The sequence below is a fragment of the Salmo trutta genome, chromosome 33, assembly GCF_901001165.1.
Source record: "Salmo trutta chromosome 33, fSalTru1.1, whole genome shotgun sequence".
In the NCBI taxonomy this organism is placed as follows: domain Eukaryota; kingdom Metazoa; phylum Chordata; class Actinopteri; order Salmoniformes; family Salmonidae; genus Salmo; species Salmo trutta.
The window spans coordinates 27,449,831-27,461,987 of NC_042989.1; the positions used below are offsets into that span (position 1 = coordinate 27,449,831).

A 12,157-nucleotide genomic window follows, 5' to 3' on the forward strand; every position below is an offset into this window, starting at 1 on the left:
TGTGAGAAATGGTCCAGAGAGTGGCTGCTTCACATTACTGACAGGAGAGGTTCAGCTAACATTAGCAGCCTGTCTGGCGTAATCAATTAGCCAATGGCCAGCATTCTAAAGATCCTGTTGATTGGACAAATATGTACCTTCTGGAACGAGGAGAATGTAGGGATTTGTTTATTCTGTTAAGGTAATAGCACATTACATGAGGCAATCAATGTATAACATAAAGCATGATGATTACAGTTTGAAGGTCCCAGTTTGCTCCCCTACAAAATGTTGTCAAATGAAAAGCGTATTGCTATATACCAGTTACTTAGCCATCAACTGGCAGCCAGAGTGTTCTTGTTGTTGTGACACGAAGGATCCAGATTACTAGGATGCAGTGTACTGAATGTACATCCAAAACATCTCTATGGAAATTTCCAGACCACTTTATCCCACTTCCTGTGCTGATTCACAATTCCTTTACAGGCTGCTGTTAAGACCCTGAAAGTACATTATTGAGGAACGCAAAGAGTTCCTTATTGAATTCAAATGGACGAAGCCCAGAAATCTGATTTACCCGTTAAATAGAATGAGTGAAATGTGATTACAATCCATTTGTTCTTCTTTTTCCGCGTACAGACGATGATCAGTGTGTCGGCGGTGGCGGCCATCCCAAATCCGGTCCGACGGGGGAGAAGGACGACAACAACAACGATGAGTATGAGAACTATGATGAGCTGGTGGCCAAGTCTCTGCTCAACCTAGGGAAGATAGCAGAGGATGCCGCCTACCGCGCCATGACCGAGTCTGAGATGAACAGCAACTCCTCCAACAGCGCCGAGGAAGAGGAGGAGGAGGAGGAAGAGGAAGAGGAGGAGGAAGAAGAAGAGGAGGATGAAGAAGAAGAGGAAGAAGAGGAGGAGGGTGGGGAAGAAGGTCAAAGGAAGGGTGAGTTGACTCTGGATGTGGACAGTGATGTAGTGAGGGAGACAGTGGACTCTCTGAAGCTGCTGGCCCAGGGTCATGGGGCTGTGCTCTCTGACAACCTGGATGGAGGAGACTATGAGGAAGGGACAGAGGAGAACGGGGAAGGGAGTCGTAATGGAGGAGGTGGAGGTGGTATCGGTCAGGGTAAACCCTCTAACGGACTGGAGGAGAGTGATGAGGAGGTGTGTCTAAGCAGCCTGGAGTGTCTGAGAAACCAGTGCTTCGACCTGGCCCGCAAACTGAGTGAGACGCAGCCGGCCGACCGCTTGGGCACAAGCCTCCCCCATCATAGCTACCCTGGCGGTGGGGACACCCAGGGGCAGCACCCCCATCTCAACCCCCACCCCCACTCCCTCCCCCACCAGCCTTGGTACGGGGACCTCCAGCAGAGCCAGGAGGATAGGCGCACCCTGGAGAGGAACTACTCTGACATGGTCAACCTGATGAAGCTGGAGGAGCAGCTGAGTCCGCGCTCCAAGGGCTTCTCCAGCTGCGCTCAGGATGACCGCTACCACAACCACATCCACGACCGGGACGAGGACACGCGGTCAGTGACGTCAGACCACTCGGAGGAAGTGTTCGACATGACCAAGGGGAACCTGTCTCTGCTGGAGAAGGCCATCGCGCTAGAGTCTGAGAGGGCCAAGGCCATGAGGGACAAGATGGCTGCCGAGGCAGCGCGGCGGGACAGGGTGAGGTATCATCATCACCATGGAGGCCATCATGGGGAGCACCAATCACGGCACGGCTACGGAGAGGAGCGCAAGGCCCGACTCCATGATGGGATGAAGAAGCCCTACTACCATAAAGGTAAGTAAACCTGGCTACAATGAGTTTGACTTATAAAGAGGATGCACAGTGTGTTGTGTATGCTGCAACAACACCAGACATTCGCCTATCTCTTTCACCTTGCTGAGGTGAATGAACAGTTCATGTATGTTTGTCAGGTAAACCCCAGTCAGTCCCTGGCTCTGCCTCCCCATATCCCCTCTCTGTCTGTGAGACATTGTCATGTGTGCTCCCTCTCCGGCCTCTAGGTCACCAGGCTGCTCGTTATGGCGCACACCTGTCACCACCTGCGCGTCGTCAGACTCACCTGGACTCCATCACTACCCTGATTACCTTCCCTATACATATGTCACTCCCTTTGGTTCCTTCCTCAGGTGTCATTGTTTCTGTTTCAGTTTCATGTCTGTGTGCTTTTAGTGTTTCTTGTTTTGTGTTGTGTTTATTTTATTAAAACACTCACTTGCTGAACTTGCTTCCCGACTCTCAGCGCATATCGTTAAAGACATAGGGATGGGAGGCTGACGTGATCACTGGGAAACCTCACTATGACCCCAGGACAAGCTTTTGCAGCCAATTTGGAGACTAGCATCTCTGCAGCGTCCGCAGAAGCTTATGTTGTTCAAATAGGCCAGCATGGCAACATCAGAGGGTAGGCTTGTCAAGCATAAGTAATGGCAATCTGCACGGCCCGTTAGGACTGCAAATCGCATCCCTCCCTGTCTGCCATGCAGCCCTGGCTAAAGCTGCCTATTTTTAAAACCAGAGAGGGACTCTGGAATCTACTAAATAGAAGCCTGCTAAAGCTGCCTCTGAAAGGAAACTCGGTACTGCATACAATAGAATCTGTGGAAATTAGGTTTTCGGGTAACGTTGTGCTGTGTCCTGCGTCCCAGAGCCAAATAATGAAGAGAATGTGTCTTTTTCACCCAGAATGGGTGACTCTTTGTGTTGTAGTTGGGTTTTTATTGGCTGTTTAGTGGTGCAGGTGCACTTCCATACTGTTTATTCAGACATGCTCTTCTAGGGTGGCTTATCAGCCCTGACACATAAGTAGGTATATTATGCACACTTAGTTCTGACTTGAAGATTACAAAGTGACATTTACAATGGTTGCTTCTCCAAGATCATTTGAAGAGTGATTATTCTTACTGTATTCTGTCTCCTATCCTACAGAGATGGAACACTCATATCAAGACCCATAACCTCACCCTCCAGTATGCTGTATCACATTAGTGGAAACCAAGACTGTTCTCAGGGCAGGTCTGTTGGTTTTGACTAGCAGAAGTTACTTTTCGTAGCAGGTTAGGAGAATTTACGCGCCAGGTTAGGAGAATTAACCTGGCAGGTTAGGATAATTAGGTTAAGGTTAGGAAAGGATTAGGGTTGACTAAAATGCTAAAATTTACCCTGACAGGACTCGAACATATCTAGGTACAATCAGGCCTGCCCTGAGAACAGTCTTGGTTTCAGCTAATGCAATGCTACCTCCAGGCTGAGATAACGAGGGAAGTTAGAGACAAACAATTAAGATCCTCCTTCACAGCAGGCTCAAATTAAAACACAAATGCCACACAAATGGTCATTTCACATGTACGACACAGCATCTGTATCTGGCTAATTTTGGAATAACAGGAGTATGTGAAGGCCCTTGCATCACGATAACATGTGAAGGCCCTTGCATCTTCTCCCTAGAGAGATAGCGGCAGACACCTCATTGACCAGGGTAACTGTCTGTGATTTAAAAGTGAAGCGGAGGTGGTGGCTATGAGGGGAGAGCCCGACTGGCCGGCCAGGGAAAAACACCAGGCGGGAAAATGGAAATTGAACAGTATCTGAATGAATGATAACGAACAACAGGCCCACTGACTGCACATTCATTATCCAGAGATGGTATGGTAATTGAGGCCATTTTCTATGCAAAGCACGGCCTGTCTCCAGCCACAATCGATACCCTCTGCTTTCTAATATGCATTCCACTTGGCAGCCTCCCTCCCGTCCTCCACTCTCCACTGTCCACCATGAGGCAGACAGCCAGGGGCCCGTGGTGTATGTTTGTGTGCGCAAGAGCGTCTGTGTTCCTCTGATTGGAAACTGTAATTTTTTTTCAAGCAAGCATACATTTTAGTTTCAGAGTCAGACTGCATCAGTGGTACAGAGAAAAACATTTTCCATGCCATTATGTACTGTGATTTTACAGTTCTTTCTCTGAAGCTCAGTATGGTAAACGTGGACAGTCAGACACGACACAGTGTACCAACCCCATGTGTCCTAATATGATACCGTCAGAGGAAGGCCTAAATGTACAGGAAGGTAATGAGGGGCGTGTTCTGATCTATGGATTAACAGGGACGTGTTATGTATGAGTAGGTGTATATGTACTCTCTCTCTCTCTCTTTCCCTTTCCCTATCTCTCTGTCTCTTTCTCTGTCTTTCTCCATCTGTGTCTCTCGTCCTCCTCTTCCCCCCCTCTCTGTCTCTTTCACCCTCTCTTTCCCTCTCTCTCTCTCTCTCTCTCTCTCTCTCTCTCTCTCTCTCTACCCAATCCTTTCTCTTTCACTACCTCTGTGTGTCTGGGTTTATTTTGGTTATTCTTTAAGTGGTGAAGGTGAAGGTTCCAGGTTACAGCAGCCTATCAAACTTTAATTAGCAGACTCTCTCTGTGGTCATGCCTTTTAAAAGCACCTGTCTCTATCTGTCTTCTCTCTCTCTCTCTCGCTCTCTTTCTCTCTCTCTCTCTCTCTCATCCTCTCTCTCCCTGTCTCTCTCACTCATTTACTACTACTATGTGGAACATGTTAAAGGAAATGCATCCCCTCTCTCTTTTGCTCTGATCCTTTTCCTTTACCCTCTCTCCCTCACCTCTTACCAAATGTTTGCTGCCACAAATGGGCTTAGAAGAATGCTCTTATTTGTGTGTGTTATCTGTGTCGTACAAGCAATATGTTAGCCAAAATGAACAAGACATCCTTAAATTCTGATAATAATTTAATGGAAAACAAGCTGCAGATAATAGCTATTGAATATCCCAGCATCAAAGAACAATCTATGACCTTGTTCCCGTGTTGAAGACATTTGAACTGTTGCACCTGATGCCGGCTGGCATGGGCTGGTATCACTGATTTAGGACGGTAACACTATCTGATCGGGTTTGGAGAAATGGAGAGGGTGAGGTTGGGCAAGGGAAAGACAATCCCCTCCGGTGTGTGTGTGTGTGTGTGTGTGTGTGTGTGTGTGTGTGTGTGTGTGTGTGTGTGTGTGTGTGTGTGTGTGTGTGTGTGTGTGTGTGTGTGTGTGTGTGTGTGTGTGTGTGTGTGTGTGTGTGTGTGTGTGTGTGTGTGTTCGTGTCTTATTATTGCCAATAATGACTAGTGTAAAATAATTGGTGGAAAAAGTCAGACATACTTTGTCTGGAGAATGACACCACCTGCTCTTCTCTCATACAGCTGTGGCTTTATTTAACAAGACTTAAAAATACCCTGGCAAATGGTGTGAAAAATGTTACGATGGCGATGATATAGCGCACCTTATGTTATTTATGTTCCTACAATGTCCCATGTGTCTCAGGTGTGTGATACCGCTTTTAGCCACAACAATTATTCAACTGACTTTGATTGCTGTGGTTACAAGCATTTTCACATTCACACACTGTTCACAATGACTTTCATCTTGTTAAAGTGTTCATATGTGCTGCTTTCAATGAAGCAAGCTAATTTATCTTTCTTCTTCTCTTTCTCTCCCACTCTCTCTCCCACTCTCTCTCCCTCTGCCCCATGTTTCTGTGTTCAGATTTATCGCGCAGTGACAAGAAGGAGAGCCGGTGCCCGACGCCAGGCTGTGATGGCACAGGTCATGTGACAGGGTTGTACCCTCACCATCGGAGCCTGTCTGGCTGTCCGCACAAAGACAGGGTACCACCTGAAAGTAAGCACTGCACATACACAATTCACTGTACCACTCATCTCAGTAACCAGGGAATGGATAAATTCCACTTCAATTCAGTCTATTTAGGTGACGAACCAAAAGTACAATTCAATTCCTTAATTTTGTGAGTTGAAATTGAATTTACCCCAAACCTACTGTTTGCCAAGCCTGTGGCTCTCAGTTTGCTGTCAGGTTTGTTTAATGTATTGTACTTAAGCAAGGTCTGCATGTTTCTTTGTTTTGTCTGAGTGCTGTGTGTTTGTTATGGCTGCTCTGTGTTTGCTAGTCAGGTTGGGAGTGCACTGGGAGGGTCGTGTGGGCTACAAATGCTCTCTTGATGTGACTTTTGGATGCATGGGGTCATGGGTTTGCTTGTGTTAGTCTATTACTAATTACCTGCCCCGTCTACTATCTAATGATGGGGGGCAGCACTTAAAATTCCCACCCACTGCTGCAATCAGATCGTTATTTTTACTTAAGCTATTTTTCTTGCATTTTCTCCCTGAATTCATATCATGTTTACCTGCGCAAAGTAAGATCCCACTGGGCACATACGTCAATTCAACGTCTATTCCACGTTGGTTCAACATAATTTCATTGAAATGATGTGGAAACAACGTTGATTCAACCAGTGTGTCTTGAGACTGAGTATGCATATCAATCTCAACCGCACAATAAGCCCCAATCATTTATTTGTATTCTTTGCTCAATTAAATTCAGTTGAATAAAATAGAATAATTACAGCTTTGTGCGGATGATCAACTGCAGCGGCGATAAACATTAGCCACTCTCCGCCTGAAGTTTTCACCCCGGCTGTTTGGTCCCGTTCACCAACCTTCTCAATAAAACCTCTTTAACATGTCATTAACCCAGAGTCAGAAGGTAAGTTATGATCTGCCATGACCCAGACTGCTAATAAAAATACATTTTTTTGTTGTTGTTTTAATTAGTTAAGATAAGATATGGCCTTATACAGTAGAGTACCCAGTCAACAGAAGTGGCTTTTTTTCTTTGAGTACTACACTACCGTTCAAAAGTTTGGGGTCACTTAGAAATGTCCTTGTTTTTGAAAGAATAGAAAAGGAAATTGTCCATTAAAATAATTCAGACATACTTTGAATGATCAAATTGATCAGAAATACAGTGTGGACATTGTTAATGTTTTAAATGACTATTGTAGCTGGAAACGGCTGATTCTTTAGGGAATATCTACATAGGCGTACAGAGGCCCATTATCAGCAACCATCACTCCTGTGTTCCAATGGCACGTTGTGTTAGCTAACCCAAGTTATCATTTTAAAAGGTTAATTGATCATTAGAAAACCCTTTTGCAATTACGTTAGCACAGCTGAACACTGTTGTTCTGATTAAAGAAGCAATAAAACTGGCCTTCTTTAGACTAGTCGAGTATCTGGAGCATCAGCATCTGTGGGTTCGATTACAGGGTCAAAATGGCCAGAAACAAATAACTTTCTTCTGATGCTCGTCACTATATTCTTGTTCTGAGAAATTAAGGCTATTCCATGCGAGAAATTGACAAGAAACTGAAGATCTCGTACAACGCTGTGTACTACTCCCTTCACAGAACAGCGCAAACTGGCTCTAACCAGAATAGAAAGAGGAGTGGGAGGCCCTGGTACACAACTGAGCATGAGGACAAGTACATTAGAGTGTCTAGTTTGAGAAACAGACGCCTCACAAGTCCTCAACTGGCAGCTAATTGGAGTGCTCTAGAGCTCTGTCAGAGTGACCATCGGATTCTTTGTCCACCTATCTGACCAAGGCCCTTCTCCCTCGATTGCTCAGTTTAGCTGGGCCGCCAGCTCTAGGAAGAGTTGGTGGTTCCAAACTTCTTCCATTTAAGAATGATGTAGGCCACTGTGTTCTTGGGGACCTTCTATGCTGCAAAAATGTTTTGGTACCCTTCCTCAGATCTGTGCCTCGACACAACACTGTTTCTGAGCTCTCTCAATTCTTTCGATCTCATGGCTTATTTTTTGCTTTGACATGCACTGTCAACTGTGGGACCTTAGATAGACCGGTGTGTTCCTTTCCAAATCATGTCCAATCAATTGAATTTACCACAGGTGGAGTCAAATCAATTTGTAGAATCATCTCAAGGGATATCAATGGAAATAGGATGCGGCTGAGCTCAATTTCGAGTCTCATAGCACAGGGTAAATACGTTTTTTCTGTTTTTTGTTTTTAGCAAAAATGTCCTAAAATCTTACACACTGACACTAAGACAGGCATGCACACAAATAGACACACAGTACATACACACAGACATACACACACAGACATACACACACTGACTTTCTGAGAATGTGCGTAGTAATGCACACTAATATACACATACACACACACACTTGCAAATCAACGTTTTTGCTTTGTCATTATGGGGTATTGTGTGTAGATTGTTGAGGAAAATGTTGTATTTAATCAATTTTAAAATAAGGCTGTAACATAACAAAATGTGGAAAAAGTCAAAGGGTCTGAATAGTAAGTCACTGTATACTATTTATTGAACTGCACGACCAAGACATTATTCCAAGACATTATTGACATAGCACATTCATAATCTATACTGCAATTGCAATTGGGTACATACAGAATCATTTGTTAGTGTGCATACTACCTCCTTCAATTACTTGTTAATTTACTTTTGTTGTTATTCATATTGATTATTGTACTAAAATGTAGCTAGCATGCAGTCATTTCCCTTCACCTTTTATACCCGCTGTATGTGGCAAATACAATTTTATTGAGTTGAACATTGAGTTGTTAAAAGGTGACCTGGTACAGGTTGTGTGAGGTATCGATAGGACTCTTCTTTAAAAGCATTATCTGCCATGGGTGCAGACAGACAGCAGGTTTCTCCCTGTCTGTGGTCAATACCCTCTCAGCACACACAGACACACACACACACACACACACACACACACACACACACACACACACACACACACACACACACACACACACACACACACACACACACACACACACACACACACACACACACACACACACACACACACACACACACACACACCTGCTGACAGTGAGGGGGCAGAGGGAGGGAGGCGTTTCTGTCACACAGTGCCTGCAGGGATGAGTCAGAGCCATTAACACATTTACTGTACTGAGTGGACAATACATTATTAATGCAATGTCTTCATTTCATTTTTTTAGCATTCACACAGTGCACAAGACGCTTCCCAGGGAAATCTAGGATATTAAAATGAAGTGATGTTACAAATTAATGATTCCTTTTCCGTGTTTGCTCATTGCTCATCTCTTTGTTAAATTTCAAATATTTAATCCCCTCATAACAGCTCTTTTTTTTTTGGTTCCTGAAAATTGTGCCCTGTACCTACGAAGTAGAGTACAAAATGTAGCATACACTCAAGAATCACTGCTTTTCCCCCTGAAATTGTTCACATTCAAATCCAAAGGTTTCTAGTCATTATAACAGTCTCTTTGTCATGGTCAGGCAGAGTAGTGATATAATCTAATATAATGTGTTGGCACATGGTGTGTTGAGGTGGAGGGCATGTCCCAATTACTTCTTCTGTGCACTAATTAGTATGTCAGAGAGTGACGATGACGAGGGTCAGAGTGGAAGGGGTGATAATGATGAAGCTGACGCAGATGAGGAAGCTGACACAGATACCAATTTTAAAGGCCCAGTGCAGTCAAAAAGGTGATTTCCTGTGTTTTATAAATATATATATAATATTGAGTATATATATTGATATATATATATATATTTCCACAGAGGTTGGAATAATTTATAGTAGACCAATAAGATAGAGTTCCAAACCTCTCTGCCAGTAACAACTAGTTTTTAGTTTTCCCATCCCCACTCTGACCCCTCCCAGACAGTCCAAGCAAAATTCTTGCTTGACAGATTGCTCTTTGCTACAAAGTTATTTTTGTTTCTTTTTGACCATTTCATTTGAAAACAATCACAGTAAGGTACTTAATTGTTACCATGAAATGATTTGATATTGAGATGAAAACGGCTGCATTGGACCTTCAAGACAAAGGAGATGATTGTGGACTACAGGTAAAAGAGGACCGAGCACGCCCCCATTCTCATCGACGGGGTTGCAGTAGAGCAGGATGAAAGCTTCAAGTTCCTTGGTGTCCACATCACCAACAAACTAACATGGTCCAAGCACACCAAGACAGTCATGAAGATGGCACGACAAAACCTATTCCCCCTCAGGAGACTGAAAACATTTGGCATGGGTCCTCAAATCCTCAAAAGGTTCTACAGCTGCACCATCGAGAGCATTCTGACTGGTTGCATCACTACCTGGCAACTGCTTGGCCTCCGACCACAAGGCACTACAGAGGGTAGTGCAAACGGCCCAGTACATCACTGGGGCCAAGCTTCCTGCCAAATTGTCAAAGACTCCAGCCACCCTAGTCATAGACTGTTCTCTCTGCTACACGGCAAGCGGTACCAGAGTGCCAAATCTAGGTCCAAGAGACTTCTAAACAGCTTCTACCCCCAAGCCATAAGACTCCTGAACATCTAATCAAATGGCTACCCAGACTATTTGCATTGTACTCCCCCACCCTTTCACACCGCTGCTACTCTCTGTTGTTATCATCTATGCAAAGTCACTTTAATAACTCTACCTACATGTACATATTACCTCAACTAACCGGTGCCCCCGCACATTGACCCTGTAGCGATATCCCCCTGTATATAGTCTCGCTATTGTTATTTTACTGCTGCTCTTTAATTACTTGTTACTTTTATCTCTTATTCTTATCCGTATTTTTTAAAACTGCATTGTTGGTTAGGGGCTCGTAAGTAAGCATTTCACTGTAAGGTCTACACCTGTTGTATTCGGCGCATGTGACTAATAACATTTGATTTGATTTAACCCATACTGCAGAACGTCTGTCTGACCCCTCCCTCACCTCTCTCCCCTCTGGGGGTTCTCAACCGGGTCTTCTTCGAGACGTCCATAGATAGATCATTATTCTAATTGGCTGCCGTAGGGAACTGGAGACAGTTATGGACTGTTTTAATGGTCAATGCTATTGAAGGCAGGAATATTTAATAATGGGTGGAGGACATCAAAGAGCATAATCTATGTATAGAGAGAGAGAGAACCCTATACTGCATGTGTTTGGCACGATCTGTGGAATTCTGGCATGTCTTCTGCATGGTCGTTATCCATTGGCTGTTGGCTACTCGCTCTGTTCTCTGCATGCCTTAAGCTTCCTCTGTCTTCTGTGTCTGGCTGTGTCCTAGGCTAGCACTCTTAGATTACTTCCTCTTCTCCACTATACTCCCCTTCTTCATTCCACAGTGATCTGAAAATACTAGATCAGTGAAAGCAGTATGGTGGAAATATTAAGGCACGTATGCCCTTTCAGACTATAGTGCCCTATAGGGAGAAGGAAGGAGGTAACCTCAGATTGCTGGAACAAATCCTAATGATGATGATAATACCAAGATGCTGACACGCTCTTTCACACACTAATGGTACTGTCTGGTTGTGGGCCTTCTAACCTTCCCTATCTGTCTTTATCGCTCTCCTGTCTGTCTGTCTGAAGTCCTTGCTATGTATGAAAATGTTCTTAAGTGTCCTACACTGGGCTGCACGGGACGCGGCCATGTCAATAGCAACAGGAACTCCCACAGAAGGTGAGTCGGCCTAGCATATTGGAAAATGGCAGGATTGTCTGTGTTACATCCTCCTTTTGTTCAGTTTGAGATTTTTCTATTTCACATCCAATGACAGATGGTTACTTTATCCTGGTTTTGTTGCCTCTTTATTTATATATTGACTTTCTTTTGTGTTTTATTGGATATTACTGATTGTTTTGTATTTCTTTTCTCATGTGTTTATATATTCATTTGTTTCCTCAATATCATCAATTTGCCAATTACTTTATGTCTGTATATTGTTGCACAAATGTCAATTTTTATTGACTGCGATGGAAAAGGGGTTTACAAAAGTAGTTGGAAACTCAATGTTTTAAGCTAGGAGAGCGGGAGAGAAGGAGGGAGTCACCCACAGCAGATATTAGGGTGTCGAAGCAGCCATTAGCACCTCTCTACCACCTTTGGCAGGAAGGAAGGAAGGCTACCAACCTGGGTAGACGGGAGCCCTCTCCTGCTGAGCACAGTGTCACTCACACACTGACACTAAGACAGGCATACACACAAATAGACACACAGTACATACACACACAGTCATACACACACTGACTTTCTGAGAAGTGTGTAGTCATTCACACACACACACACACACACACACACACACACACACACACACACACACACACACACACACACAGTATATGGACACCTGCTAACCTATAATCACACCTCAAGAAGGCAGCTCTTACTCCACCTGCACTGGCTGAGGGCCGTGATCTAAATAACTTATTTTTTAAATTTTAATAAAAAAAATTGAAATAGGCAAGTCATTTAAGAATTCTTATTTAC

The 12,157-nt window shown here is 44.1% G+C and overlaps 1 protein-coding gene across 6 annotated transcripts in view; it reads left to right on the forward strand.

Moving 5' to 3' along the window:
* LOC115172775 (myelin transcription factor 1-like protein) overlaps positions 1-12,157 on the forward strand; it is a 160,146-nt gene that overhangs the window by 117,430 nt on the left and 30,559 nt on the right. For all 6 annotated transcript variants that reach the window (XM_029730515.1, XM_029730514.1, XM_029730517.1 and 3 more), the window contains exons 7-9: positions 619-1,776; positions 5,542-5,676; positions 11,260-11,350. In XM_029730515.1, coding sequence (XP_029586375.1) covers positions 619-1,776; positions 5,542-5,676; positions 11,260-11,350 — 1,384 coding nt within the window. The remainder of the gene's footprint in view (positions 1-618; positions 1,777-5,541; positions 5,677-11,259; positions 11,351-12,157) is intronic.